Source organism: Melanerpes formicivorus, unplaced genomic scaffold, assembly GCF_026170545.1.
Source record: "Melanerpes formicivorus ecotype bairdi unplaced genomic scaffold, bMelFor1.0.p_v2 SCAF_1, whole genome shotgun sequence".
Taxonomy (NCBI): Eukaryota; Metazoa; Chordata; class Aves; order Piciformes; family Picidae; genus Melanerpes; species Melanerpes formicivorus.
Window position 1 is genome coordinate 58,366,796 of NW_027142353.1, and position 23,094 is coordinate 58,389,889.

Consider the following 23,094-nt stretch of genomic DNA (forward strand, 5'->3'; position numbering starts at 1 on the left):
CCATCTTGTTTTACCACCTCAGATTATCAGAAGTCCAGAAGAATTAATGTTCTCAGGAAAATAAACATAATCATTTTTAAAAGCCATCTTATCCGTAAAATGAAAACTAGGCAAAACTAATGAGTAGATGTTGGCTGGTACCAGATTTGTCATTCCTTCCTGAACTCTGAGATAGGCATTCTCAAAAGCCTTTTGCTGGAGTATCAAAGGAAGAGGTCTTGACATTCCAGAAGAATCTCTCTGCTTCACATCTTGAAACAAACTTAAAAACAAACAAACAAAAAAAGCCCTGTAATAATTAGCATAACATATATTAGCCTACAGAATTATTGCATACTGTATGTATCAAACAATAAGATTCTGACTTTCTGAGTATCATCGTTTTCTTCTTAACTTTCTTGTAAAGCAGCCTTTCCTTCTCCCTCAAACATTATCAATAACACTATCTGTTGGGAGGGAAACAGTGAAGAATAGCCTGAAAACAGACTAGACTAGAATAAACCAGGTTGGAAGAGGCCTTCAAGATCATCACTTCCAACCTGTCATCCAACACCATCTAATCACCTAAACCATGCAACCAAGCACCCCATCAAGTCTCCTCCCAAACACCTCCAATGACGGCAACTCCACCACCTCCCTGGGTAGCCCATTCCAACGGGCAATCACTCTATGAAGAATTTATTCCTAACTTCCAGTCTAAACCTCCCCTGGCAAAGCTTGAGACTGTCCTCTTGTTCTGGTGCTGGTTGCCTGGGAGAAGAGACCAGCACCTGCCTGTCTACAACCTCCCTTCAGGTAGTTGTAGAGAGCAAACATGTAACTGCTTCCCAATCTCTGCCAGTGTAGAAAGTCAAACTTCACTTGTCCATCATAATGTAACAGGTTGCGTCATGAAGTACTTTGGGAATGTATTTATTGTACAGATGTGTATGGTAAAAGACTTTCTCAAACTATGTATTTTTCATGGATAAAAGCACAATCCACTTTGGTATTTGTAACAAAAATGGGACCACCACGGTGGATCAGACAAAATATTACTGTAGCTATTTCTATATGACTATTAGTAGATGCCTAAGAAAGGTCACCATATGCTTGCCTTGTATGCCTAATAATTCCTTGAATATAACATTTCACCACAGGTGAACTAGGCAGATCATGAGTTAGAAGCAGTGATCATATTTAGTATCCTTCACTTGGTTTCCTCTTCTCCAAATCTGCTGCTTTTTGAAACCCTGTAAACATCCAGACTGTTGAAGGCAGTAGGATAACACACAGGACAACTGAATGCTGTAAGAAGTAAACCGTGTTTTCTTAGAATCTTGAACCTATTAGCTCTACTTGATTTTCCCTAGTCTTTAAACTGGAAAAGACTGCCAGTCTTCACTTTGTTCCACTCCAGATTTTGTAGAGTTATGTAATACCTAATAATACCTAATAATGGAGACCTGATGGGGTGCTTGGTGCCATGGTTTAGTTGTTTAGGTGGGTTGGATTGGTTGATGGGTTGGACGCGATGATCTTGAAGGTCTCTTCCAACCTGGTTTATTCTATTCTACCTCCTGCAATTCAACTCTTCTTGTACTGAAGGGTTCCAGTTTATATAACCAATACCTGTGTGCAAAGTGTTTCATACTTCTGAATATCCCTCCAGTGCTTACTCCAGTTCATCCACATTCTTGTTGATGCATGGAGAAAGAATGGCAGCCAGTATTCAAAATGTTAAGATCTTTTGGGGAAGATTTTGTTACACAATGTACCTCATGTACTTCTGCACAGTAAACAACTATTTCCTATTCATGTTTTGCACAATAAATTCAGTGCAAAATTTGCTAGTATGAATAGGTTTTTTATATGTATATATACACACACACAGAGTGTTTACCTCACTCTACATATATATCACTCGCATCGCAAAGTGAAATGGAGACAAAGTTTGAACATCTTAACCAAAGTAACTTTTGTACACAGTAGGCTTTTGTATTCTGCCAGTCAGGACTGAAAGCCCCAGAAGTACTGAAAAAAGAACCTATACAGCAGCAGAAGCAAAACCCAGCTAAGTGAAATTGTTAATCTTACAAAGATTATCACCTGGTAATTGACTTTGCGGCAAGAATGCGAACTTGATGGTGACTGTCTGCAAGAAAATGCGGGAAAGCATCACTCACAGGTAGATCCTTATTTATCACATTAAGGATTGCCCACTTGCAATGAGGATCAGCCTGAAGAAAATTAACATTGTGGTTTAAGACATACGAAGATTTACAATGGCATATACATTCATGCATGCAAAAGATGTTTAGACACTGTTTTTAAATACACCTTAAGTGTCTACTTAGCCATGATGATCTGAGCCTTACCTCAAGCAGGGCTTTCATGCAGTTTAAAAGGGCCACTCTTACTGGTGCTGTGCATTTTCCATCTTGTGCCAAATGCCTAAAACAAGGAAGATTTGAATAATAAACTTCTGTTGCAAATAACTTTCAGAAAAAGCCTAATAAGTGAGTATCTGCTGCTCACAGTTCATTCTTTTGCACCCTGTAATGATGTTTTTACTGATCATCTACAATTTTGAACAATTCAGAGTACAAGCAATCATTGCTAATACACAACAGTGCAGTGTTTACTGTTGTAATACTATCTTATGGTTGATATGATTCTTTGCTACAAATATGACAAAAAATCCGAGAAGCTAAATGCTGCATTAAGATATCACAGTATCACAGTATCGCCAAGGTTGGAAGAGACCTCAAGGATCATCGAGTCCAACCTGTCACCACAGACCCATGACTAGACCATGGCACCAAGTGCCACGTCCAATCTCCTCTTGAACACCTCCAGGGATGGTGACTCCACCACCTCCCTGGGCAGCCCATTCCAATGACTAATGACTCTCTCAGTGAACAACTTTCTCCTCACCTCAAGCCTAAACCTCCCCTGGCGCTCTTGGTATCATAGGATACCAAGATCAAGACACACAACAGCACTTCACGCTGATAGCAAAGTTAAAAGCTTATGCCCAACAGACTTCTGCATTAAATAGATGAAACATACCAAAAGGCTCCAACCACTGTCAAAAATTGTCCTTGGGCATTCCCCATCTCTTCAGCATCCGCGTTGGACTGAGCCAACCCTACTACTACAGGAAGCAAATTATTCAGTATTACTTTACAAACTTCTTGATCTCGACGATACAAAGAACACACAGTGCTGTGGAAGAAAGAAAAAACATTTTGAAATGCTAAACAGCACCCAAATTCTCTATCAGCTGAACTAAAATACCTCTAATACATGCTGAATAGTTTCTTTCTTACGAAAGAGGCCTAAGAAGCATAACAACATCATCTTCAGGCAAGAAGTGTTCTTCAACAGGGAGCTCCTTCAGAAGGACCAAATACTGGGGAATAAAAAAAAAAAAGGAAAAAAAGATGAAAATGAAAAATCATATTTAAGAAAATAAGCAGCCAACAGGAAAAACTACAAACCATTTTCCATAACTCTTATATGAAATCACTTAACAAGGATATCTATGCTGACTTGCTGGAACGAGTCCAGAGAAGGGCAACGAAGCTGGTGAGGTGTTTGGAACACAAGCCCTATGAGGAGAGACTGAGGGAGCTGGGGTTGCTTAGCCTGGAGAAGAGGAGGCTCAGGGGTGACCTTATTGCTCTCTACAACTACCTGAAGGGAGGCTGTAGACAGGCAGAGGTTGGTCTCTCCTCCCAGGCAACCAGCACCAGAACAAGAGGACACAGTCTCAGGCTGCACCAGGGGAGGTTTAGGGTGGATGTTAGGAAGAAGTTCTACACAGAGAGAGTGATTGGCCATTGGAATGGGCTGCCCAGGGAGGTGGTGGAGTCACCATCACTGGAGGTGTTCAGGAGGAGACTTGATGGGGTGCTTGGTGCCATGGTTTAGTTGATTAGGTGGGTTGGATTAGTTGATAGGTTGGACGCAATGATCTTGAAGGTCTCTTCCAACCTGGTTTATTCTAGTCTAGTCTAGTCTAGTCTATTGTCAGCTCTTTTATGCCAGACTCTGAACATCTTTGAACACTGTAATATGGTAAAAGGGCTCATGAAATTTTTGGTTTGGCAGTTAAAAATATTTAATTTGTAAATTAAAACACAGATTCCCATTCTACTACAAAGACCATTCCTAGCTATTTAACAAATGATTAAAGGCAAGATGTTTATACTCTCAACTTTTTCTTTTCTGGCTTACAAATTCTAGAATAGAATAGAATTAACCAGGTTGGAAAAGACCTTTGAGATCATCAAGTCCAACCTATCATCCAACACCATGTAATCATCTAATAATCATGGCACCAAGTGCCCCATCCAGTCTCTTCTTAAACACCTCCAGTGATGGTGAATCCACCAGCTCCCTCTGCAGCCCATTCCAATAGCAATCACTCTTTCTATAAAGAACTTCTTCCTAACATCCAGCCTAAAGTTACCCTGGTTCAGCTTGAGACTGTGACTTCTGGTGCTGGCCACCCAGGAGAAGAGACCAACCCCCACCTGGCTACAACCTCCCTTCAGGTAGTTGTAGACAGCAATTCTAATTACTCTTTCCCCAACCAGAGCACATTTCAAAGCACTAAAAGAAGCCATTTTAATGTCTTCTTGCGGACAGATGACCAGAAAAAGATAAGAATATACAACTGACAAGAATATACAAATTTAAAAATAGTACAAATACAGAGGAGAATAAAAAAAGCTCACACTCACCACATGCAGATGCAGCGGCTTCGTACTATCAAAGACAGTGCCATGAGTAAGCATTAACAGCTTTCTCCGTACATCAGAGGCTCGAAAGCTCACTGTCTGAATTTGGGCTGTAGTTACACAAATGCACAAGAACCTCAGAATGTCAAGAAGTAGTAAATCCTGCTTTGTCAGCTGTTCTTCAGCTAATGGGCTGAGGGCACCTGAAAAGAAGATCTACATGTAAGAAATAATGCTTCTCCCATAACAATAAGGAAGTTAGCAACATTTTATGTCTTTACAGAATGGACGCGATGATCTTGAAGGTCTCTTCCAACCTGGTCTATTCTATTCTATTCTATTCTATTCTATTCTATTCTATTCTATTCTATTCTATTCTATTCTATTCTATTCTATTCTATTCTAATTTAAATTCTCAGAATAGGTAAGAGCACTAGCAACCTTTAAGTTATTTCATTATTGAGCATTACTGCAATTAGTTACAGCTTCTTGAATTTATTTTCCACTTCTGCAAAGGCCCTCTCTAAACCAGAGGGTTTGGATTTTACATGCCCATACATAAACTAGAGGTTTTTCATTTTATATGCTCATACGTGTGGTCGACTTCTCCATCAAGGGTACAATGAACTCAGCAGAACCACCTGCAGTTGTGTCCTTTTATGTTGTCAACTATAACTCAGGACATATTTTAAACTATGGATCCAAAGCTCAAAGCTTCCCCAACATTGAAATGATGAAAATTACTACCATGCCAATATCCACATGGAAGCATCAATTTTAACCTGAAAGAAACAGTTGTAAATGCCATCTTCCTGAAACATTCAGAAGTCTTCAAACTTTCTGCAACTGCACACTTTAGTCATTAGTATTATTTATGAGAAGATACTTCTAAAGGCACTTATACAACATGATGGGAAAAACAGACTAGCCACAGTTTGTGGCATTAATGTAATACAGTATCACAGTATAACTAAGGTTGGAAATGACCTCGAGGATCATTGAGTCCAACCTATAAACACAGACCCCATGACTAGACCATGGCACCAAGTGCCACGTCCAATCCCCTCTTGAACGCCTCCAGGGATGGTGACTCCACCAACTCCCCGGGCAGCCCATTCCAATGACGAATGACTTGTTCGGTGAAGAACTTCCTCCTCACCTCGAGTCTAAACCTCCCCTGGTGCAGCTTGAGACTGTGCCCCTTGTTCTGGTGCTGGTTGCTATAGAGAAGAGACCAACCCCTTCCTGGCTACAACCACCTTTCAGGTAGTTCCAGAGAGCAATGAGGTCTCCCCGAGCCTCCTCTTCTCCAGGCTAAACAATCCCAGCTCCCTCAGCCACTCTGGTTAGATCACATGCTCCTGATACGCTATTGCCCTAAATACCTTGAGCTCCTTCTCATTCAATAATTGTCCTGATTAAAAACTAAGATACACACCGTTTTAAGACAGAACTTAAACTAAGAGAACATCAGCATTTGTAGCTCCTAAGAGGAAGGACACTCCTGTTCATCTGCAGTTAAAATAAAGTTGACTTCATAAAGAATTGCTCGTTAGAAAATACCTAGTTCAACCATTACCTGCTTCAGCTATTAACAAAGCAGCAAAATTTTGTATCTCACTGTCTTTCAAGCAAAGAGCAGTTTGTAAAAAGAAGCTTCAGCAAATAGTCTTGGCCACAGAGAATGCTTACCTGTTACATTTTGCATCTCACCAGATTCATTTGTATCACTAACATCAGCCACCGAATGATCAGCAAACAGATCATCAGATACTTGGTTATCTACTTCCATTATACTCTCTTCAGGATCATTCCCCATTAGATCCACTTCTCCCAGCTCACTTGGTTTTCCAGTAAATGTCATCTGGCAAAAACACCACACACTTTTCAACTTGGCTTTTAAGGACAGGAAGCATACCACTGGCATAACACAGGGAAAGACTCTCCAACTGGGGGTTGGACTAGATGACCTTTCAGAGGTCCCTTCCAATCCAAACCATTCTATGATCCTATGAATTTTCCAGTGAACCTGTGGCAGTTTTAGGCTATGCCTTATAAAAGTTAGCTGCAGATTTTCAGCAGAAAAGTAGAAAAATATAAACAATTCACAGTTGGGTGTAAAAAGGAAAACAAAAGATTATTCTAAATGAATTTCATTGGCCATAAATGTGTGGGATGGACACAGATGTACCCTAACAATCTTACACATTCAATTTCATTTTTATTCCTTTTCTTCTCCTCTGGCTGCTTGGCTGTTCTGCCCAGCTGGGAAGAATCTAATTGCTGCTAGCTGACCTTGCAGGCAAGACTAACATTCCTCCTAAGGGCTCCTTCTCTTTCTTCTATTACAGGGGGAAGAAAGGTGGGGGTTTGGTGGAGTGGGGCAGCTTCCCTGCTTCTCTGGGACCCCAGAGGGGATGCAGGGGGGGTTTCCATTCTGTTTTCTGATTGTAAACACCTGTATAATATTGTAAATACTGTATATTTTGTACATATTCATTGCATTCCATTGTAGACTGTAGCTTTGCTTTGTAAATACAGCTACCATTTGCCTTCCAACTGATCTGGTCGTGCTTATTTAATGTAGGGGGAAATTCCAACCCACCACATTACAGAACTAGAATGGGTAAAGACAGTAAAGGCTACACTGAATTGATGAATTTCATCCTTTGTGATCAATGTCTTTTACACACGTGAACTGTTTGATTTGTACTATTCTCTTTAGGGTACAAGCTTCCTAAGACAGATATTAGCCTCTATGTTTGACATGGTGCCATGGATATTGTTAGTATTTAAAAAAGAATTCTCTACAAGACTCACAAACTTCTCACTATACTTCATAATCACAGAGAAATGGAAGAGAGGGATATGATCTTTTTTGATAATTCCTATTTTCCCCAGCAGATGACAAGTTAACAGAAGGCACGAACTCTCAGCCTCTCATCACAAGAAAAAAACTCAAAGGATTTTGCCTACCTAGACCTGACTACAGGACAGTGTTCCAAAAAGGTAACTTTTAAGTGTTGTGCTAAACATGGAGAAAGGCAACTCACTTACAGTTAGAAGATTTAATACCCATATAATAAACACCTTTAAAGTGTTTTAAGGCATGTAAGTCCATCAAACAAAATTAAAAGAAGCTTCTAAAACTATGCAAGTTCTAGTTGAGTTCTATAACACAAGTATGCATAGAAATTATTTCTGTAGAATAAAATCTATATGTAAGTTACAGTATCACAGTATCACTAAGGTTGGAAGAGACCTCGAGGATCATCGAGTCCAACCTGCCACCACAGACCTCATGACTACTAGACCACGGCACCAGGTGCCATGTCCAATCTCCTCTTGAACACCTCCAGGGATGGTGACTCCACCACCTCCTCAGGCAGCCCATTCCAATGACTAATGACTCTTTCAGTGAAGAACTTTCTCCTCACCTCCAGCCTAAACTTCCCCTGGCACAGCTTGAGACTGTGTCCCCTTGTTCTGGTGCTGGTTGCCTGGGAGAAGAGACCAACCCCTTCCTGGCTACAACCACCTTTCAGGTAGTTGTAGAGAGCAATGAGGTCACCACTGAGCCTCCTCTTCTCCAGGCTAAACAATCCCAGCTCCCTCAGCCTCTCCTCATAGGGTTTGTGCTCGAGGCCTCTCCCCAGCCTTGTTGCCCTTCTCTGGACACATTCAAGTGTTTCGATGTCCTTCTTAAACTGAGAGGCCCAGAACTGGACACAGTACTCAAGGCGTGGCCTAACCAATGCAGAGTACAGGGGCACAATGACTTCCCTGCTCCTGCTGGCCACACTATTCTTAATGCAGGCCAGGATGCCACTGGCCTTCTTGGCCACCTGGGCACACTGCTGGCTCATGTTTAGGTGGGTGTCAATCAGCACCCCCAGGTCCCTCTCTGTCTGGGAGCTCTCCAGCCACTCTGACCCCAGCCTGTAGCTCTGCATGGGGTTGCTGTGGCCAAAGTGCAGCACTCGGCACTTGGACTTGTTGAATGCCATCCCATTGGACTCTGCCCATCTGTCCAGTCGGTCGAGGTCCCTCTGCAGAGCCTTTCTACCCTCCACTATTAAAAAAAATAACCTAATCTGTTGTGGGGTTTGGGGTTGGTTTGTTTGTTTTTAAGTAATGTGAGCTGGCATGCTAACCTTGATCAAATGTTCTCCATCTGCTTTCATTCTTTCCTTACACCTGTGTTCAAATGCTAGATAGAAGTGCTTCCAGTCAGGAGGTCTCCATAAAACATAATGTATTTTGTGGTTTTTTTTCTAGTAACAAGTATCTTATTTGGTTTGCCTCCAAATTATTGTAAAAACCATCCTCTCATAGAAGGGCACTGCACTTAGAAATAGACAGAACATACCAGATGTTTGCAAATATCTGTGAGGTCATTCATGAATTTTGATGTAAACAAACGCAGGAATATATTAGACAGCATCTTACTGGTACTGTTCTGTAAGAAAGCAAGATGTACAGATGCAGGTTAGTCTTTCATTTTTTTGAAGTATCATAGGCATGAATAGAATAGAATAGAACAGAATAAACCAGGTTGGAAGAGACCTTCAAGATCATCGTGTCCAACCTATCATCCAACACCACCTAATCAACTAAACCATGCAACCAAGCACCCCATCAAGTCTCCTCCTGAACACCTCCAGCGATGGTGACTCCACCACCTCCCCGGGCAGCCCATTCCAATGGGCAATCACTCTCTCTGTGTAGAACTTCTTCCTAACATCCAGCCTAAACCTCACCTGGTGCAGCTTGAGACTGTGTCCTCTTGTTCTGGTACTGGTTGCCTGGGAGAAGAGACCAACCTCTGCCTGTCTACAATCCCCCTTAAGGTAGTTGTAGAGGGAGCAATAAGGTCACCCCCGAGTCTCCTCCTCTCCAGGCTAAGCAACCCCAGCTCCCTCAGCCTCTCCTCATATGGCTTGTGTTCCAAGCCCCTCACCAACTTTGTTGCCCTTCTCTGGACTCACTCCAGCAAGTCAACATCCCTCCTAAGCTGAGGAGCCCAGAACTGGACACAGTACTTGAGGTGTGGCCTAACCATGATCTTAGAAAGGAATAAATATAAATTAATTTATACGTTTTACCTTGGTACAATTGCACAAACATTTTGTACACTGCATTATCAAAGTCCTCAGCGAGTTGATCTGGACATCTTCATTCAGTTTGTTTTTAGACTGAGAAATTCTTTCTCCAACATAATGAATGAGAGACTAGTAAAAATATAAGACAGTTAAAATACCTCAGTTAAATTCCTTTATGCATTTGCACACACACAGATACACGTGGTGGGTTAACGCCCATTCTGGGAACAAAAAAACCAAAGCAGGGTGGAGGGCTTGCGGGTACTTTACCCTCCCTGCAGGGCGCTTCCCCCCTGGGAAGCTGAGTCTGTTCCACTCCCCACTCCCTGCCCAGCTAGGGTATAAAAGCAGGATATTGTAGCTGTTAGCTCCCCTTTTGGCTCCTGCCTCTACTGGATGAAGGCTACTGCAGCTGCCCTCCTGCTCCTCTGCCATGTGGTCGGACCTGATCCTTCTCCCTGCTGCCTCTGTGCCTCCTCAGAGAAAGACTGGTTTTGTATTATTCTCTTTTGTCCCACTCCCATCCATCCTTGTTCCTTGCCCTTGTGAACCTTCCCTGTTGTTGTTATATATATATGTATATTGTTTAAAGACAACTCTTAACCTCTCTACTTCCAAGCTGACTCCAAATTATTGTTGGGTGGATTTGCTCCTTCCTTTTTTTCTCCCCTCTCTGTTGGGAGGGAGGACGGGGGAGTAGGGGAGGGATTCTCAGCCTTGCTCCCATCTGAGCTCTTAACTCCCAGTTAAGGCTCAAACCACCACAATACAAAAGGATGGGATTCTCATTCAAACAGCTTTGATACTTATAGCATATATTGACACATTAGTTTGGACTTCTTTTGATTTGTGTTTCACCTATTCTACTCCAGAAGTGAGAAAAAATGGCCTAGAGCTGCCTGAAACATCAACATTTTCATCACAAACCCACAGCATCTTTCCATAATGTGTAACTTTCAAGTTTCCATATTTAAGCATGAAACTACCTCACACAGTACTAGCAGGAGTAACAGCAGCAGTAGCTGTGTTCATGCTGGTTTAAATCACCAAATGATCTTCAAAAATTCCTGCATAAAAGACTTATAAATGAAAGGACTTGTTATCCTTTAAGCACTGCTTTGTCCACATGTCCATGATTATTTCATTTTCCTAAAAGGTGCACAGCATACTCTGATGCCATCAAACCACAAGGGTTGAAACCCAACCTGCATTTCTGGTATGACAGGGGAATCCCAACAGCTGGATGTGTGGGAAGCAGAGCACTAGAATGCAAGCCACAGTTTGCTTTCACTTGGAGGAATAGAAGGAGTCACTGGAATCAACTGCCCCAGGGGTAGAAACACAGCCCCACCACTTGGACTGGCCATAGACTGATCCAGACTGTAATGGAACAGAATGGAGCTTCGAAGCACCTGCAGTACGAAGCCTGTTGTGTATCACAACATGATCTCATTTTCACTGAGAATAGACAGTGACTGCTGTATGATATATGTTAGATGATGTTAACTGCTGCTGGCCATGTCATAGATAGTATAGAATAAGGGGTGGACAATGTCATGGGTTGAATTGACCTGCTGCTGATATTCAACACTATGGTGCTGTCAATGCCAGCTTCAAAATGAAGTACTGGCTGAAGCAAAGTATCATGGGGCTTGAAGTTCAGATTCTCACATGAGAGGCTGGCTGTTTTGGTTGCTGCTTCCAGTTTCTATGTTTGGGGTACTGGTCTTTTGTCACTGGAATGGCTGCTGTGTGCTTGGGTCAGGGAGGAATCATTTCATCACTGGACTGGCTGCTGCTGCCTTTCGCTAAGGTAACTGGTTATCATATCATCTCAGTAAACTCTTCATCTCAGTCCAGAGGGGCTTTTGGTGTTACTTTCCCTCCCAATCTGTGTGAGGGTAGGGGGACTTGTGAAAGCAGGCTACATTAACCCAGGTCAAGAAGTGACTCAAAAATGTAACAACATTTAGCATACTCTCCACTGCAAAACTGATGCATTGCTGTACTGAAAGAATTTCAACTCCTCTCTTTCAGAAGCAGTAACAAATTTAAACCTCTCCCAATTGCCTTTTTGCAATCAGAAACCAGTGGAAATACTCATGCTCTGAAAATGTGTCAATATGAATGGAATTGTTACAACTATTTTCTATTCAATGGTTTCTTCAAATTTTATTAGCTCCAAAACACATTCCTACTTACCCTGGCATTCTGGAACAACTCTGATTTACAGGCATCTTCTTCTTTAAATAGCCCAGTGTAGCAATAGCAAGCAAGAACACCCACAAGGAGACTGGCACATTGAACAAGGTGCTCCGCAGCAACAACCTTAAACTACATGAAATACATAGTATAAGTAACAGTAGCTTATCATTATACTTTTCCAACAAAATACACACACAGAGTCACACAGAATCTCTACTCCAGACTGAGCAAGGACGGTTTCCTCTTTGTCTCCCACCACCTCAGCGGCCCCCACTGAAAGCACTAGATGCCCATCTCGTACTGCAAGGCCCACAGCTGGGTGCGGTATTTCAGATGCTAAAAGCATAGAGTAAAGGGGGATAATCCCTTGAGCACTGGCTGTGATCTTGTTAATACAGTTTGTATTTTCAGCTTTCTTTACAATTACTCCTTCACACATTTGCCTCTTCTTACAAAACCTGACTATTTGTGGTAGTTTTATCACAGTATCACAGTATAACTAAGGTTGGAAATGACCTCGAGGATCATTGAGTCCAACCTATCAACACAGACCCCATGATTAGACCATGGCACCAAGTGCCACGTCCAGACGCCTCCAGGGATGGTGACTCCACCACCTCCCTGGGCAGCCTGTTCCAATGACAAATGACTCACTTGGTGAAGAACTTCCTCCTCACCTTGAGCCTAAACCTCTTCTGGCACAGCTTGAGACTGTGTCCTCTTGTTCTGGTGCTGGTTGCCTGGGAGAAGAGACCAACCCCTTCCCGGCTACAACCACCTTTCAGGTAGTTGTAGAGGGCAATGAGGTCACCCCTCAGCCTCCTCTTCTCCAGGCTAAACAATCCCAGCTCCCTCAGCCTCTCCTCATAGGGCTTGTGCTCAAGGCCTCTCCCCAGCCTTGTTGCCCTTCTCTGGACACATAGGCTGCTGGGGGGTGAAATTTCAACCTACCACATTATTTGAGACCTGTGGGTCTCAGGCTGTCTTGGCTGAAAACTAGCAAGAGCTAGGGGCACAGAAGCTGAAACCAACATCACAAGAGGAAGAGTAACAGTGGTTTATGTGACAACTTTGCACACACTTCCACTTCTATGCAGCTTCTACGTATTCCCACATACTTATGAAAACTGTGGATATTTTGCCAGTGGTGTACAGATATCCAGACCTCTGCTTTGTATTACTGGATAAAATTTTAAAAAGGTTTGTGGTTAATTTTTAGCAGCAAAAGGAACAAAAAAATCATACACATTATCTTGAAAACATACTGTCTGAGAGCACAAATAAAAGGATGGAACAAATTTCTAACTTACCTTAGGAGCACTGCTGTTTAACAGCTTTTCTGACATTGCTGAAAGACAGTTCTCCAGTGTTTCCCTAAGATTTTGGTTGATGGCAAGTCTTGAACCAGTCACATTTTTATCTGCAACACTGACTGCAAAATTAGCGAAAATATCCATTTCATCAAATGTTGTCTGCAGATACAGCTCTTCAATGTCAGAAAAACTGTTTTCTTCTTTCCCCTGCAAGTGTTGCATACTTGAAGAAAAAAAAATCATTTTTCTTTTAGCAGCCAGTGTCCAACTTAAAAGTCTTTAAAGCCATTATTTAAATGCAAGTAACAAACAGAGGCAAAATAAAATATTTCATAGTTTTGGGCTTCCAAAATTTGGCTAAGCTTTAATTTCTGAGATGACTTGCATTGTGGAATAGATACTAACATTTCGCCTTTGTCTGAAGGCACAATGAAGCCTGCACACAGATCATACTTTCTACTGTAGTTCAATACAGCAGCATCTGTTTTGTGCTATGATGGCTGACCTCAACCTACTTTACACAACTAAAGCAGACATTAACAAACCTCTTCAAACTAGCATTTTTAACTTGCAGGGGGAAAGTCTCATCATCTATCAGAACAAGTTATACACATTTTAGTTTCATTAAGAGGAAACTGGATACAGTCCAATAGCTTGAACAAGTGCATCAGTAGAAGATTCAATAGCATTCATGCAGTGACTCTGGTAGACTCAAGTAATGTGCGGCCGGGGCCACAAAATATAGGTGGAGTGGCATGGGGACATATGGACAGTAAGCATCAGGCAACTTGCTGTTTAGCAGCTATCTTCAAGAAAACTCTTAAGATATGTTTCCTTTGGAATGGAAGGTAATGTTAAAAAGCATGAATATGTATTTGTATAAAGTACAAATTGTTTGAAAAACATAATTGTAAAGAGTTAAAAATACCTAACGTACTTCTGCGTAACTAGCCAAATATTGAGCAGTATTGCTGAAGAGAGATGATACATATATTCCTTATAAGGTGTGGTTTTTTGGTACCCAAAGCTCTGACTCTGACAGCAAGAGACTATTTTAATGTCTGCCTTGAAGTACCTTGGGAAATTGCAAAAGCATTGTTATTTTTATGGGTTCTGAAAGATGGTGTAGAGAAAGATGTCGAAGAGCTTGAGGAATTACACATTTCATTGTCTCTACTTGCTGAAGTGCCAAATATAAGAAGCTTAGGTATCTATAGAGATTGATTAAAAACCATACCATTTAGCATCATTTTGGAAAAAAATCATGGCAGCTCTACAGTTCTTCATTGTAAGGCTCACGAGAATTTTTTGTAATAGAAGATGAGGAAAATGGCTGTAAAAACAAGAAAAGCAATCAGACAACCTCTTGGGAATCCTGAAGCAGCACACTCAAACATTCATCACACTAACAGTGCATCTTCAAAGAAGTGCAAGTTTTCAGCTAAGATTTCTAACACAGAGTTCATGTATCTGCTTTGCTATGGACAGGTAACTGAATTATGTCACCACAATGACATTCTACAGTAAGCTTAAAACCCCTATAACTCTACCAAAGCATTAACCTATTAGAGTTCTGCAAATCTACTGCTCTCTAAACCATTTTCTATGATACAGGGTGGTATTTTTACATATAAAACTATGTCACAAAGACTTTACCTGCAGAGCACAGCAGGCAACTCTGCACATTCCTCCATTTCCTCCTCCAAACAGCAAGACAGTACCCACTTCATTATTCCCTCCTTTAACACAGAACTTGGATTTCTTTCACAATTGTTCTGTTCCATTCCTATGTCCAAATTTTCTGGCACTGAATAGGCAGACATCACTAGTGATAAACAATATACAGCAGAACTGCAACAAAAATGGGACACAGGGCATTTGTGAGAAACCACGTGGCGTTTGTTGGTCAGCACTCTGAAGCAAAGTCAGTATTTCTGCACCCTCAGGAAGCATCAACCACATAAGCAAGTGAATAAGCACACATAGTGGAAAATTCCTTTATTAGAATCTCTGCATTTTCAAAAGCCACATTGTGGCTGTTACAGGCATTTCTTGCCTTTTTAAAAGGCTGTTTCAGAATACAGAAGTAGGTTGGAAAAGACCTTCGAGATCAAGTCTAACCTATCACCCAACACCATCTAACCAACTAAACCATGGTACTAAGTGCCTTATTTTAAACACTTCCAGTGATGGTGACTCCACCACCTCCCTGGGCAGCACATCCCAATGGCCAATCACTCTTTCTGGGAAGAATTTCTTCCTAACTTCCAGCCTAAACCTTCCCTGGTGCAGCTTGAGATTGTGTCCTCTTGTTCTGTCACAGGTTGCCTGGAGAAGAGACCAATCCCCACCTGGCTACAACCTCCCTTCAGGTAGTTGTAGATGGTAATAAGGTCTCCCCTGAGCCTCCTCTTCTCCAGGCTAAGCAACCCCAGCTCCCTCAGCCCCTCCTCATAGGGCTTGAGAAGCAGCTTTGTTGCCCTTGTCTGAAAACGCTCGAGCAACATTTCAGAATACTCATTACAGAATCAGAATATATTTAGATGAAAACATATTTTGTAACTTTAAAGACAGTCAACATCTCTTTCAGATAGATTTTATAGTCCACTTTAGTCAATTTTAAATTTGATGAATTTTTATTTTGAACTTTAAATGGCTTGCCTCTCCTGCCTCTGCTTTCAGACTTACGTATGCATTTATGCCCATTTCAAACTCTTTGAAGTTCTTAACTAGAAACACATCCCCAAGAACAATGATACTATTTGGAATCATACAGTGGTTTTGGTTGCACAGTAAAGACCAATGTGAATCAGACACAAAATGTTATCCTTGCTTCCCATTTTACCTTGAAGGTTTGCATGCAGGTCCTGAAAATATCTTCCAGAGTTCTTTATCTGTGACAACAAGGTTTCCTTGAATCATAGCTCCAAGTAGCCCAAAGCTCTCCACTTCAATTTGCTGGAAGCTTGCACTACGAATGGTAAGAGAACAAATCTTTGCCCAGATCCTCTGGAGCTCCAACTTCTGAGTGCTTTTCAAATCAGTTTTCTGGTTTTGACACAAAGCTACCTCTGTAAGACACTTCAACACGTGTGGGGTCCTTTCCCCTCGGCGCTGCTGGGGTAGCAACTGGTGAAGCACACTGAGTAAGGGAGGCAGCTCACTGTTAGGAAGACTCTTGGGATACTTCGATATTAATTGAGCTGTAATCTGTAACCTTAAAAACACAAAGTGAAACAATTAATATCAAACATACCTAAATTTGTGTCTTCAAAAGTATGTGAACAGTTTCTGATTGTCATTTCACATTTGTACTTTAAAGTACTAAGTGGTTTTGTTTACTACCAAAGGTTAAAGATCCATCATTTCTACTGGTGTTACTTGTAAATCTTCATGTCTAGCCTATCACTGGTAATTTCCTACAAGGTGACTTCACTGATTCCTTATTTCTTACAAGCTAAGTTCACTGATTTCTGACCAGAATGGAAGAAAATTTTAGGTAAAAAATTAATTTCTCTCCAGAAAAAGGCTGTTACACACTCTGACTGAGGAAGTAAACTCAAGGATGAAATACTACTACTACTACTAACAATAATAACAACAACAACAACAATAATAATAATAGTAGTAATAAACCACGTTGGAAGAGACCTTCAAGATCATCGTGACCAACCCATCAACCAATCCAACCCACCTAAACAACTAACCCATGGCACCAAGCACCCTTTCAAGTCTCCTCCTGAACACCTCCACTGATGGTGACTCCACCACCTCCCCAGGCAGCCCATTCCAATGGACAATCACTCTCTCTGTATAGAACTTCTTCCTAACATTCAACCTAAATCTCCCCTGGTGCAGCCTGACACTGTGTCCTCTTGTTCTGATACTGTCTGCCTGGGAGAAGAGACCAACATCCGCCTGTCTACAACCTCCCTTAAGATAGTTGTAGAGAACAATAAGGTCACCCCCGAGTCTCCTCCTCTCCAGGCTAAGCAATCCCAGCTCCCTCAGTCTCTCCTCGTAGGGCTTGTGTTCACACAGGAAACATTACAACATCACCTCTGCAGGTATGAAAAATAAAAACTATGAAATGAACAAAATGTTAAGGATGGTAAATTGGATAGATTTCTCTCATAGCAATGGCTGCACCTTTATTAGTCTCAAGCTGCGCCAGGGGAGGTTTAGGCTGGAGGTTTCGAGGAAGTTCTACACAGAGAGTGATTGCCCATTGGAATGTGCTGCCCGAGGAGGTGGTGGAGTCACCATCACTGGAGGTGTTCAGGAGGAGACTTGATAGGGTGCTTGGTGCCATGGTTTAGTTGATTAGGTGGTGTTGGATGATAGGTTGGACACAATGATCTTGAAGGTCTCTTCCAACCTGGTCTGGTCTGGTCTATTCTATTCTATTCTATTCTATTCATTATGATACAGTATTTCTTGTAGATTTACACCTGGCCACACAGAACTACATGTTAACAACTGGATCCTAAGCAGCCACTCTGCCTCAATATTGCTAGCAATAGACACACACACACGCATCTGTTGCTCCAGCTCAGGACCCAATTCCCAAGCAGCTGGTATCTTGTACAGCAGTGACAATGGAGAAAACACTAACAACAGAGGCAGCAAAAAACATCCAGGGTAATCTATTTTAGCTGAAAAGTCAAGATTCTTGGATTTGGGACTACAACTGTTAAATTCTGGAGAAGTCTAGCTACATTTTTTTATCAATGACTTGACTCCCTGCTATGGTCTCTGCTACAGACTCCTTCTGCAGCAATCAGAAGTGGAAGACATGTAAGCTCTACCTCCAGTTCAGAAGTCACTCAATCAAGGTCCAGGTATTATGGAAAACTATGGAAAATTATAGCCACAAATGGCCAAAGTGCTAACAGCTGCTGTCTTATGACACAGCCATCCTCAGATAGCAGTAAATCACACACTAATTTCCTAATACACATAAGGACCATGCACGCAACACTAACTAGCACAAAAGATGGGCAAAAAAATCAGAGGCAGTAACATCTCACACACTACAATACAGTTTACCAGACCTCATTTGTTATTTCTCAGGAAACCACAGAACAGTTTTTAAAGCAAGAATGCCAAGAACACTGTTCACTACTTTACAAATGCTGCGATAACCTAATGTTAGCACTTCGGTATGCAACTACAGCATGTGCAGACACCTAATTTGAAAGCACAACATTAAATGTAAAAAGGTATCTGGAGTGATATTTGCTTCATGTAAAGATGTTATTACCAAGGTATGACATCAAAATCCTTCTGGGATCTTTGCAGGTTGTCTCGAATTACCTCCCAGCCTGGTTCAATCTTCCTGCGCTTGCTTGGCATCGTTTCATCACTGGATTCTTTCTGGGAAGCAGCATATGTTGAGGCTATTTCCAGATCTTTGGTATTCTCTGTGAAAACCTTTGATATAGAAAAATGTAGAAGTAGGCAAAGTAAGAAAAAAGTACTTTTTCGGGGAAAAAATGCAATGTCAAAGTAAAGAGTGCATTTTTTACTGTGTACAAAGCCTCTAAAGAGGCAATCAGAATTATTTGTTATTCTTTACTACAACAGAAGCTCTGCTTTATAGTCTAGTAAGCAACACCAGCGGGACCTAGTATACTTTAGGAATTGACACACATTTCTAAACTGAACAAAACAACAAAATACAGTAGTATTAACAGTATCACCAAGGTTGGAAGAGACCTCAAAGATCGAGTCCAACCTGTCACCACAGACCTCATGACTAGACCATGGCACCAAGTGCCACGTCCAATCCCCTCTTGAACACCTAATCCTCTCTTGAACACATATAATGGAACACAGACAAATCCTTTACTTCAGTAAATGGTTTTGAGGAAATACTAAAGCCATATTACTTTAAAAAGCAAAACAACACAGTAAGTATGCAGTCAACTTTACATTCAAATCAAAATGTTACCTGATGACAGATATCAGCCATCAACTCAATCAAATTTTCCTTTACAGCAATATTACGTGAGCCTGAAGAATACTTTCCTCTGCTACTGATGAGATTTATTTCATTCACCAGCAGATCATATAGGTTATGTAAGATACTTCGCCATTTTATTGAGTCATATGCACCTGCACATGCAAAAACACATAAAAGGTAACATGTACCACCCACTCCATACAATCTGTAAACTTACCTACACAATGAACAACACAGGTGAAATCACAGTGAAGCATACAAAGGTTAACAAATTCAGGCCTGTAAAACAAGTCTTGTAATGGGGAGTGAATAAAGTAAAGAACTCAAAAAAGTTGAGAGAGAACTGAGTCAGCATATAGAAGTAATTAGGGTAGGAATGAAACTTGTAATGAATAATTTTGAATAAACAATAATATACCTGGAAAGACTGCAATGAATTGCAATGGAAACACTCTGCCATTTGTGGACAGCGTTAAACACAGGATAAAAAAACTCTCTCTCAAAAAAAAGATGCTATAACTGAAATCTGCCATGACACACAAACACAATTACTAAGTGATGTGCTCTGACCAGTTTTAGACAGTAAGACATCTTAGACCACAGTAGTAATTTATAGACCTGTTAAGATATGACACATGTGGCAGTCAAAACTCAATCTAAACTCTTTATTTCCTTTCCCCAAGGACTTTGTGTTTTGATTTAGTAACTAAAATCACCTTTTGATCACAGAACCACAGAATGTTAGGGGCTGGAAGGGACCTCAAAAGATCATCTAGTCCAACCCTCCTGCCAGAGCAGGATCACCTGTACCAGATCACACTGGAATCCATCCAGGTAGGTCTTGAACATCTCCAGAGAGGGAGACTCCACAAACCTCCTGGGAAGCCTGTTCCAGTGTTCCATCACCCTCAACATGAAAAAATTTTTCCTCATGTTTACATGGAACTTCCTATGCCTCAACTTCCACCCACTGCCCCTTATCCTGTCCTTGGGCATCACCGAGAAAAGCCTGACTCCATCCTCTGGGCACTCACCTTTTACATATTTATAAACATGAATGAGGTCATCCTTTAGTCTCCTCCAAGCTGAAGAGACCCAGCTCCCTCACTCTCTCCTCCTTGATAAATAAACCTCCAATCTTTACAGGACTTCAAAAATTAATATTCTTTTAGTGCATACAACTTGAAAACTCATTTTCATATTCACTATTAACCTAGAGGATAGAACCACTGACAAGTAATCATCACTTCCATTACTGTTTTTAAGACTTAGTATCAAAACTCTTGAAGCTTGCACAATAACTCAAATAATCACATAACAGTGACAGAAGAAAAATAGGGAGCTTTTTACTGTACCTTCCTCTTGAGTTTTTGCACCCTTTGGATGATGAATATGAACTTGGAGATGAAATAATTCAATTATAGATTCCTTCAGGGAATCATTTGGTCTGTACTGAGTCCATATATAAAGCAGTGTAGGTGAAATCTCTTCCCCTAATTTACAAATCCTTATGCGACAGTTGGCAGCAAACTTACTGCAGAAGATATTCATTGCTCTAACAATATGATCCAGGCCTGCAATACTCTTCTCCTGCCTGCAACATAAACCAAACACTCAAGCTTCCAGAAAAAACAATACTATTTCTTTGCACACAATGTGTTTATATGTAAATACTAGCAAGCAACTATATTCAGAGTATTATTTGCCTTAAAAATAGAGAAGTTGGTAATATTTTAAAGAATATATTAAACTGGTGTTCCAAGACAGAACAAAACATGTCTAAAGAGGTACTAATTGCTGTTATTCAAGTCTAACCTCAAAGGCTTAAAATGAGTAATTCACTAGAATTAGATGTCAGCATACAAAAGAAGCACTTGTGACACACCTTGCACACTGCATTGCTCTTGAAAAGAAGGTAAACATATCAGAGCTTGACCCATCAGTTTGGAAGCAGTACCCCCTCATAAGTGTGTGAATTATCCTAGCCCCCAAGACTCTATTAATCTTCCCAGATGGTTTGAGGTATTGTTGGCCATACAGGACCAGCAAGTCTGAAAAGATATTAAGAGAAAAATACATTATATAATGTGCATGTGTAGTAAACACACAAATATAAACATATTTATTACAGAGGATGACATTAAAAAGCTTGAAGGAAAACACAGCATTAACTATACAGAAGCCACTACTTTGAATTGAGCTCCATGTCATTATTCACAAAAGTTAACTAGGGGGAAAAAAAACAAACCATGTGGTCTTGTCTGGAAGTGAAGTCACAGGATCCCAGGATGTTAGGGATTCAAAGCGACCTCCAGTGACCATTGAGGCCAACCTACCTGCCAGAGCAGGACCATAGAATCTAGTGCAGGTCACACAGGAATGCATCCAAATGGGTCTTGAAAGTCTCTAGAGAACCTCTTCAGGGAGCCCATCCATTCCAGTGCTCTGTGAGCCTCACAGTGAAGAAGTTCCTCCTCATGGTGAGGTGGCACCTCCTGTGCTGCAGTTTACAACCACTACTCCTTGTCCTATCACAGGGTGTAACTGAGAAGAGCCTGTCCCTTCCCTCGTGACACCCAGCCCTCAGATATTTATAAACATTTATCAAATACCCCCTCAGTCTTCTCTCCAGACTAAACAGCCCCAGGTCTCTCAGCCTCTCCTAATAGGGCATGTGCTCCAGTCCCTTAATCATCCTCACAGCCCTCTGTTGGACTCTCTCGAGTAGATCCCTGTCCCTCTTGAACTGGGGAGCCCAAAATTGGACGTGATACTCCAGGTGAGGTCTCACCAGGGCAGAGTAGAGAGGAGAACCTCCCTCAATCTGCTGGACACACTCCTCTTAAAGCACTTCAGGATACCACTGGCCCTCTTGGCCACAAGGACACATTGCTGTCCCATGGGTAACTTCCTATCCATGTCCCTCTCCGTGGGGTTACTCTCTAGCAGATCACCTCCTAATCTGTACTGGAGCTGTCACACCCATTCTATAAATTTGATATACATGTTAAGCCCTGTGGAGACCATGTATAATCTGATTAAGCACATGTTTCAGCAAGCAACTGACAAAGAGTATGCAGTGAGAAAACAAAAAAAATAACTTCCTAGTCTCTGCTGCCTTATTTCAACTTTGTCTTCAAGGTGACACTCTTTTACTCTGGATTTTGTATAGTACTTCACACAACAGGGCATCAAACAAACTAAAATGCACCTAAACATTTGAAAGTAGGCTTAAGAATGTTACCTGACCACTGCTGCTGGGATATCTCACACCAGTATTTCCTTACTGAGAGGATATCTTTTAGGAGTATACTACTACAGTCAGATCCATAAACAGCACAACTTGTTGGATCTCTTATAATTTCCATTACATAAATCAGAAGTTCCTGACATTTCAATCTGGGTCCTCCTAAATGAAGAAACAACACAAGACTGTAATTAACCCAAAGTGTGGCAGAAAAATCTGGAATTAATTGTTTACAAATATTTACTTCAAACAAACAAAACCCCCTACAGTTCAGAAATACTTCAAGGTCTCTTCCAATCTGGTCTGGTCTGGTCTGGTCTGGTCTGGTCTGGTCTATTCTATTCTATTCTATTCTATTCTATTCTATTCTATTCTATTCTATTCTATTCTATTCTATTCTATTCTATTCTATTCTATCCCATTCCATTCCATTCCATTCCATTCCATTCCATTCTATTCTTAGAAGTCTTCTTGTTTTTAAGAGAAAAGATCACTTATGAGAGGGTACATCAGTTATACACACACTATGAACATC

At 41.2% G+C, this 23,094-nt stretch overlaps 1 protein-coding gene across 2 annotated transcripts in view; it reads right to left on the reverse strand.

Annotated features, from left to right (window-relative positions):
• ATM (ATM serine/threonine kinase) overlaps nt 1-23,094 on the reverse strand; it is an 83,891-nt gene that overhangs the window by 55,565 nt on the left and 5,232 nt on the right. For both annotated transcript variants that reach the window (XM_068144622.1, XM_068144632.1), the window contains exons 5-23: nt 22,557-22,721; nt 21,198-21,363; nt 20,668-20,906; nt 19,301-19,464; nt 18,611-18,780; nt 16,193-16,564; nt 15,004-15,198; nt 14,585-14,680; nt 13,345-13,570; nt 12,032-12,163; nt 9,833-9,958; nt 9,097-9,186; nt 6,420-6,591; nt 4,731-4,930; nt 3,312-3,394; nt 3,052-3,207; nt 2,358-2,433; nt 2,089-2,219; nt 142-262 (exon numbers count right to left, since the gene is read on the reverse strand). In XM_068144622.1, coding sequence (XP_068000723.1) covers nt 142-262; nt 2,089-2,219; nt 2,358-2,433; nt 3,052-3,207; nt 3,312-3,394; nt 4,731-4,930; nt 6,420-6,591; nt 9,097-9,186; nt 9,833-9,958; nt 12,032-12,163; nt 13,345-13,570; nt 14,585-14,680; nt 15,004-15,198; nt 16,193-16,564; nt 18,611-18,780; nt 19,301-19,464; nt 20,668-20,906; nt 21,198-21,363; nt 22,557-22,721 — 3,080 coding nt within the window. The remainder of the gene's footprint in view (nt 1-141; nt 263-2,088; nt 2,220-2,357; nt 2,434-3,051; nt 3,208-3,311; nt 3,395-4,730; nt 4,931-6,419; nt 6,592-9,096; nt 9,187-9,832; nt 9,959-12,031; nt 12,164-13,344; nt 13,571-14,584; nt 14,681-15,003; nt 15,199-16,192; nt 16,565-18,610; nt 18,781-19,300; nt 19,465-20,667; nt 20,907-21,197; nt 21,364-22,556; nt 22,722-23,094) is intronic.